This window comes from Lissotriton helveticus, chromosome 4_1 (assembly GCF_964261635.1).
Source record: "Lissotriton helveticus chromosome 4_1, aLisHel1.1, whole genome shotgun sequence".
Classification (NCBI taxonomy): domain Eukaryota; kingdom Metazoa; phylum Chordata; class Amphibia; order Caudata; family Salamandridae; genus Lissotriton; species Lissotriton helveticus.
Window position 1 is genome coordinate 465,289,229 of NC_136063.1, and position 24,121 is coordinate 465,313,349.

Below are 24,121 nucleotides of genomic sequence, written 5' to 3' on the forward strand. Positions count from 1 at the left end.
AATTGTCTCCACAGTAACACCAGTTGAGATATTGTTTGTTTATTCTATCCTTCTTCCCAGATTCCCCACGTGGTTTATGGATCACACTCCTGTAGTCTTTTACTAGACTGTACTGGATATTAGACCACTATATATTCCATACTGTAAAGTAAGACTGAGGTGCTATTTTTTAATTTAAAAACACCTTTACCAACGTCAGCTTGGTGGCCGACAGAGCTTAATCCACCACCTATCCCTGCCCACTCGGGCCGGAACCTTGGGTTCGTTTTTGATAATGAACTGTCATGCAAAACACAAATTCAAAAGGTTACATCTGCTTGTTTTGGAAAATTAAAAATGATCAAAAAAATGTCCCCCTACCTTTCCAAGGAGTCGATGAGGACGGTCGTGCACGCCCTCATCACTTCACATCTGGATTATGCCAATAGTTTGTATGTAGGGGCTCCTGCATACCTATGCCATCGACTACAAGTCAATCAGAATACGGCGGCTAGATTGATTTGTCATGTCCCCTATCGGCATTCCATTTCCCCTTACCTGAAGAAGCTACATTGGCTTCAAATCAACCACCGCATACAGTTCAAAGCCCTGGTCTTGGCCTTCAGAGCGCTCAATGCCCGCGGTCCACGCTATCTTAGAGATAGATTGAAGCAGGTTCACTCTGTCCGTTCCCTAAGATCCAATCACCTCCGTCTCATTCTACCTCCCCGTTTTTTTCGTTCGAGAAGAGGTGGTAGAGCTTTTGCGGTAGTCACCGCCAAGTTGTGGAACTCTCTACCGCTTGACCTTAGATTTATCGAATCAGAATGTCTGTTTAGATCCAAGCTAAAAACATACCTGTTCTCACGCTGCTAGCTGTCTAAATCTCTGTTGTCTCTGTCCTCAGCGCCGGGACACACCCGGCGGGGGTAGCCGTGCGCTTTATCAAATTCCATAAATAATAAATAATAAAGTCAGGGTCAATTTACAAATGATGACTTTATATAATTTGCCTAAATCTGCCCCACTTAGAAGTTGTAACAGTCTCATAAAAGAGATATTCAATGACAAGGTAGACTGTTTGATTGCCTGTTTCTGGGGCATAGTGCGACCGAGGTAATTGTAGGAAGAAGCCCTTCATTTTACTTTCAATTCGTCAGTAACACAGCTTTTTTAGCTTACGACCAAAGGTGATTATCTTAGTTGTATCCGTGTTGTTCTTTCTCCGACAGAAGGAAGTAAAATTCACTACACAAAACATTTGGACCATTGTAAACTTCAATTGGTGCAGCTAGATTTGATATTGAGCTTTATTACGGCCTACCCCTTATGTGAATTATAGATGCCAGGTTAGTGATATCCAGAAAGTAGCCCCCTGACTGGTACTATATACACAGTATTGAGAACAGTGTTTTGTAGTTTCTAAAATCTTACTGAGATAGTAAAAAGCTATAATGGGATTGTGGAAATGTAAAAAAGGAGGGACATAGAAGTGGTGTGCGGATACAGTTGTTTATTGGAGAAAACAAAATACCACGTCGAGTAAAGGACAATCAGTTCTAAGTCTCCATGAGTTCTGTCTCGTGGGTATGCTTGTGCTTTCCCAGAGATGGAAAAGGACTAGCTTCACCCTTTGAAAAAATGCAGGCATGGTACCACAATTGTTTTTTTATTTTTTATGGGACTACCTGGGTAGGTGTGTGGAACACCACTTTGACCATGAGATATGGAACCTACACACCTTAATGCACCTTACACTGGTTTTTCAGAGAAGGGCTGCTTATTACACAATGCAAACTTTTCAGACAGTCACCCCCAGTAACAGATCTAGGTTGAATCCATCATCATTCTTTAGCTCACTTCGCCAGCTCAGTTCAGACCCAGCTATATGTAAATCAGTCTTGACCCTGTGCCTCATGGGAACAGTCCAGCCCGAACTCGTGCTGGACTGTTCCGGTTGGTCGCAGGGTCAAAACTGATTTGCATAAGGCTGGGTTCAAACTGGAATGACCTCTGGAGCAAAAAACGATGGATGTAGGCCCAGATCTATGTACTGAGGTAAATGTATGACATTGTTCTACATTCTGTCCATCAATTGGTCTTTTGTCATTTATTACACTATACAATCCTCATTCAAGAGCAAAAACAGCATATAGAATACATAAAGTGCAAAATCATTACCAGACTTGGGTATCACTGAAATGGATTCTTCGAACATGTTTTTATCATTATCCCTGTTTCTCCAAAGACGTTGTATTGGTGTATTAGGATTGGGGCAATCAACTGGCAAATAGGTTGATAAAAAGGCATGAAGCCACCCTGTTAGGGCGCATTGTTTGCATGAACGTTGACAGTGCTAGAGATTACTTCTTCCAGTTTGGTAGGTTGGTCTAGGAAATCGGTGTTTGCCTATTTGAGTGTATGGATATTGGACCTTGTGAGGTAGTCATTTAGGGCCAGATGTGCTAACATTCACAAATGCTCCAGTTTGTCATTTGCAACTGTTAAAATGTTTTTTTCTTATGTACAAGACCCTTTTCAGGAGTCTGAAATGTTTTTACAACTCTGAAAATGGGATTGTGAATTGATTTCGGTTCGATATCCTGAAGCGGCATGTTGTAGGCGTCCCTTCCAAATGCTGAATCGTGTTTTGTAACTGAAATCCGGTCGCAAAACATTGATATTTTACCAACATTTTAAAGGTTAAAGGAGCTGTTAATGCATTTGCAATAGGGAAGTGGTCCCCTTGTGATGGCTTTCCCTTTCTAAAAATAAAGTATGTTAAAGAATAGGCACTGGTCAACTAGAGCACTGCCAGCTCTTAAACCAAAAAAGTAAACTCTTCTATATAACCCCTTTGCTGCTTCTGATGGCCAACGTCTGTCGCGCGCACTACCTCCATAGTGTTTCGCACGGCCCTTGGCCGTAGCTGCCCCGCTCACTGCGCTAAACCGTCGCACCGCGGCAGAATTGCTGCCGCGGTTAATCGCTCTCCCATTTCCTTTAAAGAAAACATACTGGATTTTAAAAAAAGTGTACTTTATTGAAAAGCAACCAAAGACATGGTGGTCTGCGAACTCCCGCAGGCCACCATCCCTGTGATGGCCTCCAATTGTAGTGAGTCTGAATTTGTGCCCTACCTCATTCATGTGGTTGGTGGGATTGCAACTCAATACAATTCACATTTTGAAGAACCGGCCTATTGGTACGTTGGTCGGTTTTTAAAAATCTTTACTGGACACAAAAATACTGGTTGTAAATTTTGCCTTAAGGCCTGTCAGCTACTATCTTCTGCCAGTTTTCTAATTCCTACAATTTTGTATCAATTTCTGTCCTTTTTTTCTTTCCTGTGCCTATTCAGTCTAGATGAAATTGCTCTCATTTACCTCTAATAAGAGCTGTAAGTAAATTCCAAGGGATGTTCACCTGCACTGTGCCATTGTCATTATCTTTCAAATATGGAGTTATTGTTGCTTACCTTTCTGGTTTATTTACTTGTTGGTTGCTGACAGCATGTTTGGCAGAGCCACTGATGGCACTTGGAGAAATCCGCTGTGAGTCCCAGAAATGTACTGAGCCGGAGCAGACAAACGAGATGGACAGTAGGTGTCCTGAGCACAACCTTCATGCCCCTTCATCCCTCAATTCTCCAAAGCCCTGTAGAAGGTGGGTTAGAAGTCTGCCCATTTTCTGTCGCTCCACCGCCATCTTCCTATGTAAGCATTATGATGACCTGTATACCTTTATGTTGATCTTTTATTAAATAAACCATGATTGTACAACCATAAAACAATACACATAGTTTATTGTACCATCATTCTGTTGGTGTTTACCTGTAATATAAATGTAAATCTGTACTACCCTCAACATCGGATACTAAACCTGTGCCCTTATATGGAATGCCAGAATACATAGTTCCTGGTAGTTGGGGCTTGACTGTTCCCATGAGGAGCAGGGTAAAGACTGATTTGCATATGGCTTGGTCCGAACTGGGGTGGCATAGTGAGCAAAAGTATGATGGACTAAACCCAGAACTCTTGTCTCGGGGTGAGTGGTTGAAATGTTTTAGCACTGCGTCCTTCAACTTGTTGTGTTTGCTACATAATTGCCTCTCAAATTACAGGCTACTTATGAAATCTGAAGACCATGACAAGGGACTGGAGTGCAATTCTCCATGTCTTCTCAGAGCTTCCTTTGAGGCTGGCAGTCAGTGCGAAAGACAGGATACATTGACTATTGACTAGAGCCACAGGCTCTTTTTGAGGTAGCAGTTAGCTAAATGTACCAGTGGAGGTTTTTGGTGGAGGGCAGACCCAGAGAGTCCCACAACCCCTAGCATAAACATCACCTCATGGGCACCCCAGAAGTGTGGAACTCCCTGGAGACATAACTAGTGATTCCATTCTCAAAACATAGGGACCCTGGAATATTGTGCCTACGTATAAGGTGGTTTCTAGGACTTTTGCCACCAGTAATGCACTTAAACTAATGTGTCTTGGATGGCCCATGGGAGGAACCACCATATCCCGCAATCTGCTGTTGGGGTTTTCCTCCTGGTCAGAAACTTTAATCCCAGTTTATCTTGCTTGACAGATTCTTGTACCAATTTTGCAAAGTTTTGGTAATGCTTATGCATTTTTGTCTAACTTCAAAGTGCTGGTACCAATTTTTCCTCAATTTTACCATCTCTTGAGATTCCTGTTTATTTAAACTCTTTTACTCTCTCTGTGTGCAAGGCACCCACATCTGTGGTCCCCTCTATGCCAAGACGAATATGATGGGTGTACACTCTGGCGACTTGCAACTTATTTGATATTCTAGATATTGTTGCAGTTAGTTATTATATTTGCTTGTAATTGATTGTCATTCCGAATCGTTGTTTCCTAGCATTTTTTTCCGCACTTTTGATACTGGGTAACCAGGATTTGAGGTACTGTTATCCTCACTTGTTTTGTTGATCACAGGATTGTTAAATTATTGATCAGTATTATCTGAAAGAGACGGTTATAGATTCCTTACCTTTGTATCCAGTCTGACGCCTAGAGGAAATTCAGAGAATTTTCTTACCAGTACCCCTGCGTGTCTGTAGGTGACGTCGGTTCTACCTTGCATCCGCCGACAGCATCCTGGTCATTGGGGTGACGTTGCGTGGCCTAATTAAACGCCGCCCCCTGCACGCTGACATAAGTTCCTTCTTTTCCCACACCAACCTAGCTCATATCCAGAGAGAGCTACCCCTTAGACGTTTTTTTGGCTAGCTTTTTTTTTAATGTTTTGTCGACCTTGTGTGCCTGTGGTGTCTGGAGCCGGAAGTCGTGCTCCGACTGCCGGGCCATGAATCCGAAGACTTCCCGGGAGTGCTCCAGAGAGTTACTGGAGGCTCTGTTGTCAGCTCCACTTTGTTCAAGGTCTCGTTCGAGAGGAAGGTCTCAAGGCTGGTCGCGGAGCCCCCACTCCTCTTTGCACTCTAAGTCATCAATTTCTTCGGGTAAGTCCAAACACAAGAAGAAGGCGAAGAAGCACACGACGCAGGATTCAGGTTGTTGTCGCTCAAAGGCTACATCTCCGGTGCCTGATTCAGGGACGACTCCGTGCCTCCCCCGATTTCCAGGGGCCAGAATGTCCCCTGCCCAACTTCGCCAGTTTTACGAGGCCTTCGACCTCTTCTTTGGGCAGCCCGACTCCATAGCGTGCCATTGGGCCCCAAGGAGCAGTTTTGGGGTCCTAGACCTTCGATGCAATTGGCTCCGGCGGGCCCCTGCGGATCCAGGCCTGGATGCAGATCAATGCCAGTCGATCTCACTCGACCTTCCCCAGTACCGATCCCGGTGATGATGCCCCCGGCAGTGGTCGTGTCCCCAGCCGGTGCCATCCACATCCTCATTCCCGAGTGGGACACAGAGCCGGACCGACGTCGTCTGATGGTGGAACTGATGCCAGAGGGTACTTTTGTTCCTCTGTTTATCCCTGGTGTTCCCTACCGACCAGTGGGTGATGATGAGAACTGGGAGGGGTTGCTGGACCCTTTAACTGACCAGCTGGAAGAACCGGACTGGCAAGAGAACCTGGTGAGGACATCTGGAATTTCGGGGGATGTCCAGTCAAGTTTGAGGGACATGCCCTTTGATGTTCATCATCGTTTTGGTGACAAAGCAGACTTGGCGCTGGGGCGATTTAAAGATTCTCGAACTACGGCCAGATCTTTGGGCCTTGCTGCGCCTTCTCGCCCACTCCAGTCTGCTTTTCGTTCCGCCCCTGGCTACGGAAGGGCCACCCAACCACATCCAGCCCCGTCTAGCCACTGGGTCACCGACTTTCCACTCACTGTGGAGCATCTGTGTCACATGAATTAATGTGTCTAGTAAATGATTTATTAATATTCTATATAAACAAGCTTAATCAATGTACTTGAGTGTTTTTTGTGATATCGGGCACTGATACTTAACTTGAAGAATTCCCGTTGGGACCAACTGTTTTCCTGTTCGGAGTTCCCAAGGCTGCACTCGCTCAGAAATGCCTTTTGGCATGAGTCGAACTGCGACCTCCTGTATGCCTTTCCGCCTGTACCACTTCTGCCCCGAGTGCTCAAAAAGATCAAGTGCAACCGGACCCAAGTTATTCTTGTGACTCCGGACTGGTCATGAAGAGTCTGGTACCCAGAGATTCTGAGCATGGCCATCAATCCTCTGATCAGACTGCCCCTTTGGGAGGATGTTGTGTTGCTGCAAGAGGGGACGGTTCTTCACCAGAGCCTGTCCAGCTTCCACCACCTTGCGTGGAGATTGAGCAGCGACATGTGACCGCTTTTGACCTTCCTTCGGTATACGCCTGTAGATGGAACAAGTTTGTGGCGTGATGCACAGTAAAGGTTGTGGATCCCCTTTCTGCCCCTCTTTCAGAGGTCCTCTTGTACATACTGTATTTGGCCCAGCAGGGTTCTGCTCTGGGCACTCTCAAAGGCTATCTTGCTGCTATTTCTGCTTTTCTTCGACTGCCAGATCAGCCATCTTTATTCAAGTACCCTATTGTAAATAGTTTCGTTAAGGGCATTACCCCTCTCTTTCCTCCATCTACTTTCATAATGCCCCAGTGGGACTTGAATCTTATTATATCTTGTGTGCTCCCTTCGAGCCTCTTCACAACTGTCCTCTCAGGCTCCTCACTCTGATAATTGCTTTTATTGTCTCTATCACCTACGCTCGCAGGATGAGTGAGCTTCAGGCTTTATCTTCCAAGCCCCCTTTCTTCTCGCATCTGGATAAAGCTGTGCTTGGGTCAAAGCCTTTGTAGCACCATTTCATGTAGGACAATCGATCACTTTGCCCATTTTTTTGCCACATTCACACCCTTCCAAGGAGATGGAGAGACTCCACTGTCTGAACCCTAAACATGCGCTGTTGTTCTACCTTGACCGCAGCAAAGATTTGCGGATATGTAGGTGCCAAAAAAGGCCGGGCTGTTCAAAAACATCACATCTCTTGATGGGTTGTCCTTTGCAAAAAGATTTGCTTTGCATTGTAAGGCTGCGTGCTCATTCCACTAGGGCTGCGGAGGCAACCACTGCATTGGCATGTGGAGTCCCTCTCCGGCAACGTGGGCATCTCTGCACACGTTTATTACTGCATCTCTGCACACGTTTATTACTGCCTGGACAGCCAAGTCCTCCAGGACGGCTATTGTGTTAGTTCGGTCCTCCAGGACTTTCTGGTGTGAACTTGGTTCGCAGACACTTCTCCGGGGATGGTATTGCTGGGGTATCTAATCTAAGGTAAAGAATCTACAACTAACCGTCTCTTTACTTACCTACGTTAATGATGTATCTGTAAGAGACATAGGTTAGTTGTAGATTCCTTACCGCCCCACCCACCCTCCCCGTTCTGCAAACTGACTTCTAGGGACAGGGACTCCCTTACAGGTCCCTAGTTGTGGCGCACCAGTGATCAGTTTCTTTCATGGCTCTGCACTTCTGGAGTGGAAATTTGTGTCAGAACAGACATCAGAACACAGGGGTGGCATCTAAGTAGGCACCGCAACATCATCACAGCGACTACGACGACAGACACAGAGTCGACTAACACCACCTACCGACGTGCAGGGATACTGCTAAGAAAAAACTCCGGATCCAGTCTGAATCCTCAGGGAAATTCTAAGGTAAGGAATCTACAACTAACCTGTTTCTCTTACACATACTTCTTTATAGAAGGTAAGTAACTTGTTCTTCTTTGCAAGATACATACTCGCATAGGGGCATTCTGTCATGTGATGCCCTGTGCCTTGGTTTGTTCTTCCACATGCAATGATAGGTATCAGAATGAGGGTGACAGTAAGGAAGGCATCTCTAAATATCCTTGTCTTTGTAGCACAGCTCCACTACATGAGGAGCATGAAAATTGAGACAAACAGTAGAAAGTATTGACTGATATCTAACTTGAGCGCCAGTATTACCATTAGTTAATGCTCCATGTTTTCTTCATTGCAGTGGATGGAGTTGAGGTTCAACACATTGGCAAAATGTCCACACTGCAGGAAAGTGTAAGTATATTTTAAAGGTGTGTAAATGTTATGGACGCCTGTTTATTTTTTGCCAAATGTAAAGTGTCAGCCATTTTGCTGAAGTGCTGGTTTTCTGCTGTCGCGTTGGCTAAGAATGTTTGAAATATCGCTTTATATGTGCTAATATTTGAACTTCTTTATTTATGACGAAATACCTGGTCATTGTGCCTGAATCCCATCTGTCGGAGAAAAACAAACATGTTTGTTTTTTTCGACCATCCTCCTTGGTTTTGGCAAAGAGATCTTCTGGCATTTGCATTATGTTTAGCATACAGTAAGTACTTCTGATGTCTGTGTGACCTGACATGCACACCCAAACGAGAGTTGATGAGACAAAGTTCTCTTGTAAATATAGAAAAACGGTCTGTATGCTTGAACTTCTTAAATTGACTTTTGAGCTGAGAATTGAATGCATCTCAATGAAGGGAAGGTATAAAAGAACTCAATAGTATAAAAAGTAGAAATACTCTGTTTGTTTTATTTATCAGTAGGGGGGGGCATGACCAGAGTTTCTCTTTTCTATGGCTGATGTGCATGCATGCCCCACTGATGCTATAGGGGTAACCAGTGGGAATGTGCCCTCCATGTCCTCCATTATATCTAAACTAGCAGCCCGTCCCGACCTTGTCCGGGAGCAATCAGGCTTCCCCGCCCGCCCCAACATTGTCCAGCAGCCCGGGACCCCGCTCCCCCGACCCCCGCCTGCCCCGACATTGTCCAGCAGCCCGTCCCCCGCCCGCCCCGTCCCCCGCCTGCCCCGTCCCCCGCCTGCCCCGTCCCCCGCCTGCCCCGTCCCCCGCCTGCCCCGTCTCCCGCCTGCCCCGTCCCCCGCCTGCCCCGTCCCCCACCTGCCCCGACCCCCGCCTGCCCAGACATTGTCCGTGGGTCCCCCGGAGCCTTACCTGAGCCGCCGCTCCTCCCCTGCGCTCCTCAGTTCACCGCTCTTCGCCGCTCGTCACCGCTCCTCCCGCCTGTCCGCCGGTCCTCACCGCCTGTCCGCCGCTCGTCACCGCTCCTCCGCCACGCCATGTCCGCCGCTCCTGGACGCCACTACTCCCCGCGCTCCTGACGTCAGCACGCAGGTCGCGGCCGGCGCTACTTCGAAGGGACAACTTTTTTTTTTTAGGTACATTTTTTAAATAACGCATATTTTTATAGTTTATATAGCCTATGTCCATCTGTACACCCTGACAATTACAATGATGTATCGGGTGTGTGGATTGACGCTGTGGTTCCCGAGTTTACCCGCCTCAAAGGTTCAAAGTTCTTGCTTTATAATAGTAGTACAGATGATTCACGCTTAACTAGTCGTATGCTTCCACTAACCACGCGGGTAGAGGGACACGGTCTCATGGCATCAGCAGGTCCCTTACTCTCCACCCACTTGAGGGGTGGGACCTCCTTTTGGAGGGCCTGTCCTTGTAATGCAAGTTTGTGTCTTTTGGTACATATAAAGCCAGACCTGTTGATTTTCTTAATGCTTGTTTTCAGAGATAGTTAAGTCATGTACATTTTCAGGCAGTATTAGACAAAGACGCACTGTATATTTTGTGTGTGAGACACCATGAAGGGGAACAAGCACAAGGAACTGTGGGTAGCTGTTGAGTCACTGAATCTTTTTATGAATGTAAACCCAATGATGCGTTCACGCTTTAAGGCATTCACATTTCCTGGAGAAGCGTGGCTCAGTGGTTAGAGGCAGCAGACCCGGAAGCTGAGATCAGCCGTGGACCAGGGTTCGATTCCCTGCCTCGGCGGGACTCGGGCTCAAAAATACCACGGACTTGACAATTCTCGCTCCGGTGCCTACTTGACTCACGGGATCACACTCTGCGACTCTGGGCAATAGCTTGCTTAATCTCCACTACGGCCCCTCGCGGCGGGATGCCTGGCTTTCACCTTGTGGATTCCCTGCCGGGGTACCTCACAGGGGAATACCAGGACGGGTTCCCTAAGCAAGCGCCTTGATGCCTTCGGGTGATACGTGCGCTATATAAGTCGCAATACAGGTGGTGTGAAAAGTGTCAATTAATTGCAGGTCCCTCTCCTTTTGAATTTAGCCTTGTTCCCACCCTCCAAAGCACTGCCTCATCTCTTTAGAAATCTAATGTTCGAGGCATATGAGCTGCAGATTACACACTTTGCATAGATCGCCACCTAGTGTTGGGCCCGGATGTTTGCAGTTGTTTTTGTCCTGAAAAGTTTTTGGAAGTCACGAGATAGGTGACTCCTCCTTTGGATTACACTGCGCATGGGCATCGGCTCCAACCTTAGATTGTTTTTTTTCCGCCATCGGGCTCGGATGTGTTTCCTGCGCTCCGGTTTGGAACTGATTCTCCTTCGGTGTGCAATCCTCACCATTTTCGACGGTATTGTCTCGAGCGCGTTTCGAATCGACTCAACTCTTCACAACTTCGAAGTCTTCGATTCCGGTCGTCGACAAAGGCCTTCGGGCCTACCTGGGCCTTATCTTCTGGCTCATGGAAAGGACGCCATTTAAGAAGTGTCCTCAATGTGAGTCGAAGTTCCCCCATACCGATCTCCATGAGGTGTGCAACCTTTGCCTCTCTCCGGAGCACGAGGCCAGAGACTGTTCCGCTTGTGTCTCCTTCCGCTCCGAGAAGACGTTTCGGGACAGACGAGCTCGAAGAACAATGGCTCGCTCGTCATCTTCGGTCCCAGACGACATCTTCCAAGAGGGCATCGATGTGCCAGAACAGGAGCAAGAACAGGGCGTCGACAACAACTCTGGTTGATTGGCTCTTAGTTCTAAAAAACCACCATTAGACACGCCTGCACCGGCTCATCATCCTAAGAAGAAGGACATTGCAACCTCTCCTCTAAGGATTCCTTCTTCTCCTCCTCCTTCTCTACCTCCCCCCTGCCACATCACTCCCCTACACCATTAGAAGATGATGATGACAGGGATGACACCTCTGATGACACAGGGGGTGGTGCAGATAATGAGCCACTAGATAATCCTAGTCCTCCTGGCTCACCTGACCCGTGGGATGATTATAGCACCCCAGATGTTCCTAACATGCCACAAGATGACATATACCCCTCCAGGCCTTCCCCTCCAGAGGACACTATGGGATTTAACCAACTTGTCCATAGGGCTGCCCAAAACCATGGGGTTGACCTACATACTTACCCAGTAGAGGAAGATTTCCTTATGGATAACTTTGACACCACACAAAGGTCCACCTCAATTTTACCCATGCTTAAAGGGGTCATTAAGCATGCGTTAGAGGTCTTTAAAGATCCAGTTAAGGCTTGAATCATCAACCCCCGAATTGAGAAGTATAAGGCTGCCCCCTCAGATCCAGCCTACATTAAAGGGCCTGCACCACTAGACTCCTTTGTAGTATCCAACGCACTCAAAAGAGCCAATTCACAAACATCCGGTGAGGCTTCCCCACCAGATAGAGGCTAAGCTCCTGGACGCCTCAGGCAAAAGAACAGCGTCACAGGCAGCAAACATATGGCGTATTGCCAATACTCAGGCACTACTAGCAAGATATGACAGGGCACATAATGATGAGTTAGAATCCATAATGCAGCACCTACCAGACAAGTACAAAAATAGGGCCAATGACCTTATACAAGAGGGTAAAACCATCATTAATACCTCTATTCGTTGTGCCCTATATGCAGCAGATACTGCTTCAAGGGCGATTAATTCCAGTGTCTTTTTGCATAGGCATGCATGGCTACGCATTTCAGGTTTCAAACCTGAAGTACAAAGTGCCATCCTCAATCAACCCTTTGATGAGCAACACTTATTTGGGCCTAATGTGGACGTACCTCTTGAAAAAATGAAAAAAGATACGGACACAGCTAAATCTATGGGAGCCTTGCAGTCGCAAGCTCCTAGACGCTCCTTTCGTCGCTCATCCTACAGAAGCACCACAAGAGGCTACTCCTCAGATAGTCCCTCTACTTCTTACAAAGCCCCTACCCAATCCACCTACAGTAGGAGCTACCAAAGAGGGGTTTACAGGGGTAACAACAACAAAGGCAGAGGCAAAACTAACAACTCCCGCTCTTCCTCCACCCCTGCCCAATGACTTCCCTCCCCTTCCCCCACCACATTCCACTCCAGTTGGGGGAAGACTACAACAATTCCTTCCGGTCTGGACCAACATCACATCAGACAGGTGGGTGAGATAGCAAAGGTCCAAGGATTTCAAGGCTTTAGACAACACTTCAATAAGTGTGGTTAGTTAGCGGATGGAGACACACTCGAAGCTCTGGACCTCTTGGGCTTCAAGGTTAAGGAAACAGTTTTAAGAAGTTGTGAGTGTGATCTCCACGTAGGATTGAATTTATTTGCCAGGATTAATATCCGTTTTTTCAGCTCGTGATATGAAGGACAAGAATCTTTCTGTTTGTAGAAAAATTACTTTATTTTAATTCATACGATGAGGACAGCCGACACGTGTTTCGCCCCCTCTTGGCGATTTGCGCCGGGGCTTTCTTAAGGCTAGATGAGTTAATTCACATCGAAAATTCCTGTTACAGAAGTATGTGCGTTATCCGTGGTATAAAATTACAATTCTTCAGTGATAAAACATTTCTTTTTAGGCTAATGCCTACAGTCCTAAGATCCTCCCAGCATGGCGATTCCTCGTTCGTGTCCTCAGACAGGTGGGTGTGACAAATAATTCAATCAGGTTACTGTCTCAAAGTAACATCTACCCCCCCCCCCAACATACCACCCAAACAGTTCCCAATGTCACAAGAACATTTGCTTCTGCTAAGGCAGGAGGTAATATCCCTCCTACAAAAAAGCGCAATAGAACTAGTTCCACCACATCAACAAAACAAGGGAGTTTACTCCCTGTACTTTCTTGTCCCAAAAAAGGACGGCTTTCTAAGGCCTATTCTAGACCTCAGACCTCTAAACCTGTACATACAATCAGACCACTTCCATATGGTCACATTCCAGCAGGTCCTTCCTCTCCTTTTACAAAACGACTTCCCTGCCACTATAGATCTCAAGGACGCCTATTTCCACATTCCCATTCACACAGCTCACAGAAAGTATCTCAGATTTGTACTGGACGGTCAGCACTATCAATTCAAGGTACTCCCATTCGGAATCACAACAGCACCAAGAGTGTTTACCAAGTGCCTAGCAGCAGTAGCAGCACACTTAAGAAGACAGCACATTCACGTCTTCCCATATCTCGACGACTGGCTCATAAAAGCCAGCTCATACAGTCAGTGTGTACAACACACCACCATCCAATTACTCCACGACTTGGGGTTCACAGTAAACCACATCAAGTCCCATCTGCAACTGCCCCACGTACAACAATATCTCGGTACCACAATAAACACCTCAACAGCGCTAGCTTATCCCTCTCCTGCCAGGATAACAAATATGCAAGCACTTCTAACAAAATTCCAACCGCAACACTCTCTTCCAGCTCAAGTGTTCATGCAACTCATAGGAATGATGGCATCTTGCATATTCATAGTGCCTCCTGCAAGACTACAGATGCGTCCTCTTCAGGAGTGCTTAGCACGACAATGGAACCAGGCTCAAGGTCAATTATTAGACCGTGTGTTGGTAGACGGTCGGACTCTCCACTCTCTGCAATGGTGGAGCACCAAAAACCTTTCCAAGGGCCGACCGTAGAGCCAGTTCCTCAAATAGTCATAACAGGGAACGCATTGCTCTCTGGCTGAGGAGCTCACTTACTGCATCACACCATGCAGGGCAGGTGGACACCACAACAAAAGTTACTCCACATCACCCACCTGGAGTTACTAGCCATGTTTCTAGCCCTAAAAGCATTCCAAAAGCAGATATTTGGCAAAGCTGTCTTAGTCCGCACAGACAACATGACAGCCATGTACTACATAAACAAACCAGGAGGTACACACTCTCTGCAGCTCTCTGTTAGCGCAGCAGATATGGAGATGGGCTATACCTCTAAACATCTACCTCTTAGCCCAGCATGTTCCAGGGGTACAAATCACCATAGCGGATCTGTAAAGCCGTCAGACACAACAGATCTACGAGGGAGAACTTCACCACAAGTTCTTCAACCGTTCTTTCAGATGTGGGGACAACCACAGATAGACCTCTTCGCCACCCACGAAAACGCCAAATGCCCAAGCTTTGCAGCCAGATATCCACACCCGCTGTCCAAAGGCAAGGCGATATGGATTAACTGGTCCGGCAAATTTGCGTATGCTTTTCCACCTCTCCCACTGCTTCCACTAGTAGTGCACAAACTACAGCAACATTCCCTGACTCTCATCCTAGTTGCTCCAACTTGGGCCAAACAACCATGGTACACCACACTGCTGCAACTTTCTGTGGTACCGTACCAAAAGCTATGCCTGTCTCCACTCTTTCTAACCCAGAACCATGGAGAGATCAGTCACCCGGACCCAGCTCAGCTCAACCTAGCGATCAGGCTCCTGAGGTCCTAGAGTTCGGTTACCTTAACCTTCCCCCTGACTGTATGAACGTTATTAAAGAAGCTAGATGTCCCACCACTGGGGCATGTTATGCAGCCAAGTGGAAACGTTTTGTAAAATACTGTCATAACAACAATCCTCTAGATGTGTCTATTCAACACATCATAGGATACTTACTACACCTCCAAAGATGTAACTTAGCGTACACATCTATTAGACTGCATCTTGCTGCCATTGCAGCATACCTACAAAATAGACAACATCTATCACTTTTATGGAGGGCCTCAAAACCCCATTGTCAGTGATGGGACGGATAGCATTATTGAAAATGGTGGCTTTACCTCGGTTGTTATATTTCTTTAGAACATTGCCGGTATGGGTCCCGGCTTCGGTTTTTAAACTGCTGAAGTCTATGGTTGTTGGGTTCCTCTGGGGAACTGGAAGAAGGAGGGTGGCACAAGCGACATTCATGAGACCAAAGGCTGAGGGTGGACTAGCGGTTCAGGACTTCAAGCTCTATTACTTAGCAGCCCAACTCCAGGTTTTGACGCAAGCAATTGCAGTGGAATTTAGAGGTCCGGAGCCCTTGAGAGGGAGGGGAATCCAGAGACACATATTGTCCTTTATGGTTTTGCAGCAAAAGCTTGACCTGAGAGATCTTACACAGGAGGAGAAAACGCTAAGACTGTGTTGGAACCGTAGCCAACGTAAGGCTGAGGTGCTGCACCCATATGCTCCAGAAATCCCGTTGGAGATGATCACAGCGTTACCCCATGGCGGAGACTGGACGCCCTTGATGGAGTGGGAACAGGCAGGGATACAAGTGCTGGGTGACTTGTATGAAGAGGGGGAATTACTGCCTTATCGAATGTTGTGCGAGAGATATGACCTTCGGAGGGGTGGATTCTTACTACATGCAGCTCTAGTGGCTGCAATTAAGATACACTGGAGGGAGGGATCGGCAGAGCCCAAAACAACGAGGGCATGTCTGTACGTGGTGATGGCAGCGGGGACCTTCAAAGCGCCTACTTGCCTTTACTCCAGAATGCTAAATGAGGGGCTAAAACCACTGGACACGCTACGACAGAAATGGGAGACAGGCATTGGGAAGCCCATACCTGAGACCATGTGGGGACAGGTGATTTGTAGGGCCTGGAAGGGGTTCCAACTGGTGCATTTTTTCATACTACACAGGGAATACCTAGCACCGGGTAAGATTAGGAAATACTTTCAGGTAGAGGATGCAGCGTGTCCTAGATGTAAAAGAGAAGGGGTAGAGCTGGAGCACATGCTATGGGAATGCCCAAAGGTAGGGGGTATTGGGAAGAAGTGGGCGACCTGTTAAATACAATTACCAACAGACGACTGGATTTCGATATAGCCACGTGCTTACTGCATTGGTTCCCCCACACGCCCAAGACAAAGGTGACCAGTAAATTCGTGGACATGGGATTGCTACTAGCGAAACGGGAAATAACAATGCACTGGAAGTCGAAGGAAGGTCCCAATAGTAGGAGATGGAAGGCAGAATTTAGTAAATGGGCCAGTAGTGAGAGTGCCATTAGATTCCAACAAGCTCGACGCTCGAACAATCAAAAAGCTCTAGAAACAGCAACGGCCTGGGAGATACTGGTGCAATCGCTGAATGTAAATGTAATATAAATTGATACTTGTATAGCGCACTACTCACCCGCAAGGGTCTCAAGGCGCTTGTACGAATACCGCTGTGGAACCCATCCTGGCTTTCCCTGTGAGGTGTCCACTCCTGGGCATCCCCAAGGTGGGGGCCAGGCATCCTTAGCGTTGTGGGGGCCGTTGTGGAGATTAATCAAGCTATTGCCCAGAGCTGCAGAGTGGGACTCCATGATTGGAATAGGCACCGAGGCGAGAATTATCAGGTCCGTGGAATTTTGAGCCCAAGACCCGCCGAGGCGGGGAATTGAACCCTGGTCCCGGGCTAGACCTCTGCATCAGGGTCTGCCACTCCAACCATTGAGCCAAATTCTCCATGAATGAATGATCAACAAACAGAGGAAGAATAAATGGGGAGCGTAGTTGCTGGGGAGGCTCTGCACATTGCAATTGTGAGAATGATCGGATTGTGGCTGGTCCTAGTGACATGATTTATTTTGACACTTTATGCGATACACACCAGTGGCGGGGGGAGGGGGGAGGGATTTAGATGAGGTTAGAAGTAGTTTTGGTAGATTGCTTGTCTATATATTTAGGGTAGGACGGAGACCATGGGTAGATTACAGTGCCCCTACTGTTTTGGAGATCCGATGCTACATTAAAAGTGTTGTAGCGTAAAGTTCCAGATATTGGCGCTAAGTATTATGCCAATGACTCGCACTGTTACATGTACTTTGTTACTATGCAACTAATAAAATATGTTTACCAAAAAATAAAATATAGGGCCTCAAAAGAATAATTCCTCCCAGAGCACAACCTTCACCTGTGTGGAATTTAACATTGTTCTCACACGGTTAATGGGACCTCCCCTTGTACCTTTACATAAATGTGAACTGCAATTCTTAACTTGGAAAGTCGCTTTCCTAGTAGCTATTACTTCTCTGAGAAGAGTTAGTGAGCGACAAGCGTTCACCATTCAAGAACCTTTTCTGCATCATAATAAGGTTGTTCTCCGACCAATCCTAAATTCCTTCCAAAAGGCATTTCGCCCTTCCATCTCAATCAATCTGTAGAGCTGCCCGTATTCTTCTCGCAGCCACAAACAGTCGCAGAAAGAGCTCTTCATACCTTAGATGTCAAAAGAGCATTGCTTTACTACATTGAAAGAACACAACCTTTCTGTAAAACTAAACACCTTTTTGTGTCTTTTTCACCACCACACAATGGCAACCCCATATAAAATCTGGGATAGCTAGGTGGATTGTCAAATGCATACAGATTTCCTACCACAAAGCTAAACATACGCTATCTATCCCTCCTAAAGCCCACTCTAAAAGAAAAATAGGGGCTTCAATGGCATTTTTAGGAACATTCCCTTAGATGACATCTGCAAAGCAGCTACATGGTCTACACCGCACACATTCACAAAACACTATTGTGTAGATGTGCAAACTAAACAACAAACTACTGTGGGCCAGGCTGTACTCAAAATACTGTTTCAAACTACTGCAACAGATACTGGTGGTCGCCGTTAAGAGTGGGTACTGCTATACAATCTATGCACAGTGTGTAATCTGCAGCTCATATGCCTCGAATGGAAAATGATACTTACCAGTATGCATCTGTTCTTGGCATGTAGAGCTGCAGAAATACACACGCCCACCCGCCTCCCCGGCTACCTTTATCTGTTCCAGTATTATCTTAATTAGATACATCTTTGATGAGCATCCTTCCTATTTCTTACAAAACTCCATTTCCCTGCTGGTGAAAATCAATCTAAGGATGGAGCCAATGCCCATGCGCAGTGTAATCCAAAGGAGGAGTCACCTATCTCGTGACTTCCAAAGACTTTTCAGGACAAAAACAACTGCAAACATCCGGGCCCATCTATGCACAGTGTGTAACTCTGCAGCTCTACATGCCAAGAACAGATGCATACTGGTAAGTAGCGTTTTCCTATTGATTACCACAGAAATTCCTGATTAAAAGTATGTCTATTGTCTTTGTTGCTAATTGTTATTCAAAGTAAAAATTCAAATGGTAAGGAAAAAGGAATTACAGAAATAACTGATGCGACTGAATATTATGCATTTAAGTGCAAAGGTATCGGATGAGAGCCCTGTGAGCGCCACTTCTACAAAACCTGCTTCTCTCTTGTTTAAAGGCAGAACACCTTTTGGTTGATCATCGGAGAGCAACTGTTCACTATGGCAGCAACTACACATCGCACAATTAAGTGCACCTTCTCATTGCTTCTCTCACGTTTAGTTAACAAAAAGCAGACGTTTAACTTGGGCTATAAAATGGGAAAGTTGTTAAGCAGCAATGGAATCCTTCTCTAATGGAAAAAGAACCTTGAAGTGTTCCTCCAGACACCACAATCTTCAGAAATAATTGTGCACTCCCAATACATCTATTGTGCTATTTAGAACTAATATGGCTTACAATACTTGTATTTGAAATTATTCTGTAGCTTTGTTGCTGTTGATAATGAAATGTTCAATATTATAGGTGCTTTACCCAAGCAATGTGAGTGCAGATGCTCCAAAGCCTGCTTCCCTCTTGTTTAACTAGGACATCAATTCGCTGAGATCAAATGTTCTTAGCAGGAGCTTACACACTTAATACAAACCTGTATACACGAGCAGTTCTGCTTTCTTCTTGGGCACATTACTGACAAAAAAAATCCTGCTGTTGTGAAAAAAGTATTCGTTTTTGCATACAGTGCTTGCATGAGAAATAATTGAATGTGAAAAAAAGTGTGATGATTCAGTGCACTTTTCTTGTGGAAAAGTCGATCTAGCATTGTAATGCAAGCACTGCCTAGGAGCAGGAAGGATACACTCAATCAACGAATAGCATGATGTTGATGCTTAAAATGCTTCTCTAACCTGGTGCATGACAATGTCTTTAGCCAGTGTCTGAAAGAGGCTGATCTAAATAGACAATTCCGTTCTCCTGTGCTCATGACGAGCTGAGCTCGTCACAGGTGCACCGGCTCCCGTGGAACGCTCAGCACAGCAAGGGAATTCTCCACGCACCTGAGCATTCCACGGGCCATGACGATCTGAGCTCGTCATGAGCACCGGACCACCATGGCTCATGACGAGCTCATGAGCATGGGAGGGGTTAAGAAGCACTATTGAAAGATGCTCCGGCCGCGTTCTTCCTATCAACATGCTTTTGATGGATAGAAGTTGCATGCTTCCACTGGAAAAAATGCCTGTGCTACACTTTTTGCCTAGTGAGAAAACGAATGTTCAATGCAATAGGCCCGATTAGGTTATGGTGGTGAGCTAATGATCAAGCTGATCTGTTTTTTTTTTTAATGAAATGTTACAACTGCATTAGACCGGACTTATTTTCTGGGAAAGGTGTATGTTAAAGGCCATAGTCTTTTAAGGCTGGATTGTTATTGTGCTTGTTTAAAGCCTGTACGCACCATATTTTTGTTATATAGATTCTTAACAGTTACCATAGTAGGCACATGGTTTGGTCTTAGGTACCAAACTCTCTGCCATCCACTAGAGTTTGTAGATTTTCACTGTGGTAATACTTGTAAGGACCTTTTAGGAGAAATCCTAAATTGGGCAGACAAATTTAATTTTGTACCAATTTGTTATGTTATGAGTGTATACCAGATGATTGCCCCCTGGGAAATGTTAGCTAAATATAATAGACTTGAGTTGGTTATTGTGGTAAGCCAATGACAAAATGTATACACCAGATTGGTTAATTGACCACATTCATGCTGGATGCCATAAGTATGGTTGGTTTATTATGAAAAGTTACAACAAAGGCAGTATTCCTCCTTTTTTAGGGCTCGGGCCTACGTCACACGAAGTGGGGCGGGGCTTCCGAGCTCTAATGTTATAAAAAAAAAAAAAGTTCAGAAAGGGCTGTGGGCTGCCGCATTCCAGAAAGCGCGCGGTTTTTGCGTGTGGTATTCTGCGATGTGAATGGTAATTGGTCCAGGCAAGGCTGTGTTTAAGTAAGGCAGCACGCCATAGGGCTTTGGAATTTTTTCAATGTCCACTTCCTGCATAAAGTGTTCGGACACGCGCAGAAGAATACATAAATCCTCAATTACCAGCTGTCCGAGGTGCCGGTAATTGAAGGCAGATGGTGCTGGGAGCGTGTGCACTGCTGTGTTTTTTTTCCCTTGAGCTCTGTGTGCGCGCCGGCAAACCCGCGCCTGCTCTTTGACTGAGGTAGGCTAAACAAGCATTGGCAAAGCAAATAGGACTCTCCTATACAAAATCTGTTGGTTTTGTCAGGGATATGTTTAGCCATGTTGTACAGCAGCCTGGCTGCTATGCAGCACAGCTGAAAGTAAAAAAACAAACAAAGTGCTTTGATAAGCACTCGTGCCCACTCACCCGAACTCAAACTTTTAATGTCAAAATAGAAGATCACTTTAATTTACTGCCCTCATAACAGACCCCTTGCAGTAGCTCTCGTTGTCCTCTTACCAGATCCCTTGCATCTTCCCAGCTATTGCCAGATTCCTCACTCGCTCCCTGTCTCGTCACCATGACTCACTCTCTCCACCCTTTCATAAAAAAACACTCCACCTCGCTTTCCTCTCACTGGGAGCCTCACATTTACTCTCACAGTCCGGTTACCAGATTCCTACTGCCGTTGTACCAGATCACTCATTGTACTATCATTCAGTGTCCTATCATTAGAGACTTGCTTCAGGCAGAGTAGGGAGGGCAGAGTAGGGAGGGCAGAGTAGGGAGGAAAGTAGAGTAGTGAGTAGAGTAGTGAGTAGAGTAGTGAGTAGAGTAGTGAGTAGAGTAGTGAGTAGAGTAGTGAGTAGAGTAGTGAGTAGAGTAGTGAGTAGAGTAGTGGGTGGAGTAGTGGGTGGAGTAGTGGGTAGAGTAGTGGGTAGAGTAGTGAGTAGAGTAGTGAGGTGAGTAGAGTAGTGAGTAAAGTAGTTAGTGCAGAGAAGTGAATAGTGAGTAGAGAAGTGAGTAGTGAGTAGAGTAGTGAGGTGAGTAGTGAGTGCAGAGTAGTGAGTATAGTAGTCAGTAGTGAGTAGAGTAGTGAGTAGAGTAGTGAGGTGAGTAGAGTAGTGAGTAGAGTAGTGAGTAGAGTAGTGAGGTGAGTAGAGTAGTGAGTAAAGTAGTGAGTGCAGAGTAGTGAGTAGAGAAGTGAGTAGAGTAGTGAGTAGTGAGTAGAGTAGTGAGTAGAGTAGTGAGTAGAGTAGTGGGTAGAGTAGTGAGTAGAGTAGTGAGTAGTGAGTGCAGAGTAGTGAGTAGTGAGTAGAGTAGTGAGTAGTGAGTAGAGTAGTGAGTAGTGAGTAGAGTAGTGAGTAGAGTAGTGAGTAGAGTAGTGAGTAGTGAGTGCAGAGTAGTGAGTAGTGAGTAGAGTAGTGAGTAGAGTAGTGAGGTGAGTAGAGTAGTGAGGTGAGTAGAGTAGTGAGTAAAGTAGTGAGTGCAGAGAAGTGAATAGTGAGTAGAGAAGTGAGTAGTGAGTAGAGTAGTGAGGTGAGTAGTGAGTGCAGAGTAGTGAGTATAGTAGTCAGTAGTGAGTAGAGTAGTGAGTAGAGTAGTGAGGTGAGTAGAGTAGTGAGTAAAGTAGTGAGTGCAGAGTAGTGAGTAGAGAAGTGAGTAGAGAAGTAGAGTAGTGAGTAGAGTAGTGAGTAGAGTAGTGAGTAGAGTAGTGAGTAGTGAGTGCAGAGTAGTGAGTAGTGAGTAGAGTAGAGTAGTGAGTAGGACATCGCAGGCAGCAGCTGTGCAAGCTTCTTACACTCACAAGGAGACCACAGGCAGCTGAGTTGCAAGCTTCTCCCACTCACAAGAAGGACATCACAAACAGCGGCGGTGCAAGCTTCTCACACTCACAAGAAGGACATCACAAGCAGCAGCGGTGCAAGCTTCTCACACTCACAAGAACGACATCACAGGCAGCAGCAGTGCAAGCTACTTACACTCACAAGGAGACGACAGGCACCAGAGGTGCAAGCTTCTCACATTCGCAAGAACGACATCACAAGCAGCAGTGGTGCAAGCTTCCCTTACACACTCACAGCAGGTACTGTGCCAAGGCAGCAGCAGCAACAGAGCAAGAGTCCCTTACAAAGAACAGGCACAGCACAGAGATGCACAATGCAATCTTCTCATACTCACAGGCAGCAGCGGTGCAAGCTTCTCACACTCACACGAAGGACATCACAGGCAGCAGCTGTGCAAGCTTGTTACACTCACAAGGATACCACAGGCAGCTGAGGTGCAAGCTTCTCCCACTCACAAGAAGGACATCACAAGCAGCAGCGGTGCAAGCTTCCCTCACACACTCACAGCAGGTACTGTGCCAAGGCAGCAGCAGCAACAGAGCAAGAGTCCCTTATAAAGAACAGGCACAGCACAGAGATGCACAATGCAATCTTCTCATACTCACAGGCAGCAGCTGTGTAAGCTTCTCACACTCACAAGAACGACATCACAGGCAGCAGCAGTGCAAGCTTCTTACACTCACAAGAAGGACATCACAGGCAGCAGCAGTGCAAGCTTCTTACACTCACAAGGAGACCACACGCAGCAGAGGTGCAAGCTTCTCACACTCACAAGAAGGACAACACAGGCAGTAACGGTGCAATATTCTCACACTCACAAGGAGATCACTGGCAGTACACACCACATGAACACACTCCATAACACATAGCAACAATACATTGGCATTTACAATGCCATTAGCTCAAACTCCAATAAATCCGAGCCCGATTGCATTTCTAATGCTTGTATTGAGAAAGCATACGTGAAAGCCAATAGGTCTTTAAAGGTGGTTTATTACACTATGCAAACCCTTCAGTATTTCACGATTCATGAAAAAATCACAAAATAAGCAGATTAGCTCGATGGCCGCGATATTTGCTGATTTGGCCTCTAAAAAGGGTCTCCCTGAAGAAAGGAAATAATGAAGGCTTCTTATTGGTTGCACGTGGCGCACACATCATTAGGTTTTGCCGTGCAGCTGTAAAATAGCTGCTTCCTAATGGGATTGATTCCATTGGTAACTTTTCCTAATCTTCTCTGTCTTAAAGGAAATGGTAAGGGTAGTGTGGTTGGAGGGGTACAGTTTCGGGGCCTTGTGCGAGCCTGCTGAGCATAGTTGGACTAGCATAATCTGTAAATTATGTCATGTTTATAGACTGATTTCTCTTCTTTAACGCCAAGCTGGGAGGGGGAGGGGGAGGGGGCGAGGGAGGACTGTACAGAGATGACTCGTGGAAGTATGCTTAGCCTGTCTGTAAACTCTCTATCCCGGGAGGGCCTTAATGTATTCAGCCATGTTTTGTTTCTCTACTGAAAATGTTCTCCAGTGAAATAATTATTTATAATCCTTTTTGCGCGGATTTCATCAGACGTAGCAGATCATATCAAGGGAACTCTTTAGTACTCGGCACTGCAGGAGATTTCAACAGCAAGCCGCCTGACTTCAGGAATCTGTATGCGGCACTGAAAACCTATAGAGTGCCAAATTTAGGTCTGCCATGCAAAGCGAATAACAAATA

General features: G+C 46.1%; 1 protein-coding gene across 1 annotated transcript in view; it reads left to right on the top strand.

Moving 5' to 3' along the window:
* Positions 1-24,121, top strand: part of PIP4P2 (phosphatidylinositol-4,5-bisphosphate 4-phosphatase 2) — a 249,429-nt gene that overhangs the window by 131,682 nt on the left and 93,626 nt on the right. Inside the window, exon 5 of the mRNA XM_078687057.1 lies at positions 8,459-8,511. Coding sequence (XP_078543183.1) covers positions 8,459-8,511 — 53 coding nt within the window. The remainder of the gene's footprint in view (positions 1-8,458; positions 8,512-24,121) is intronic.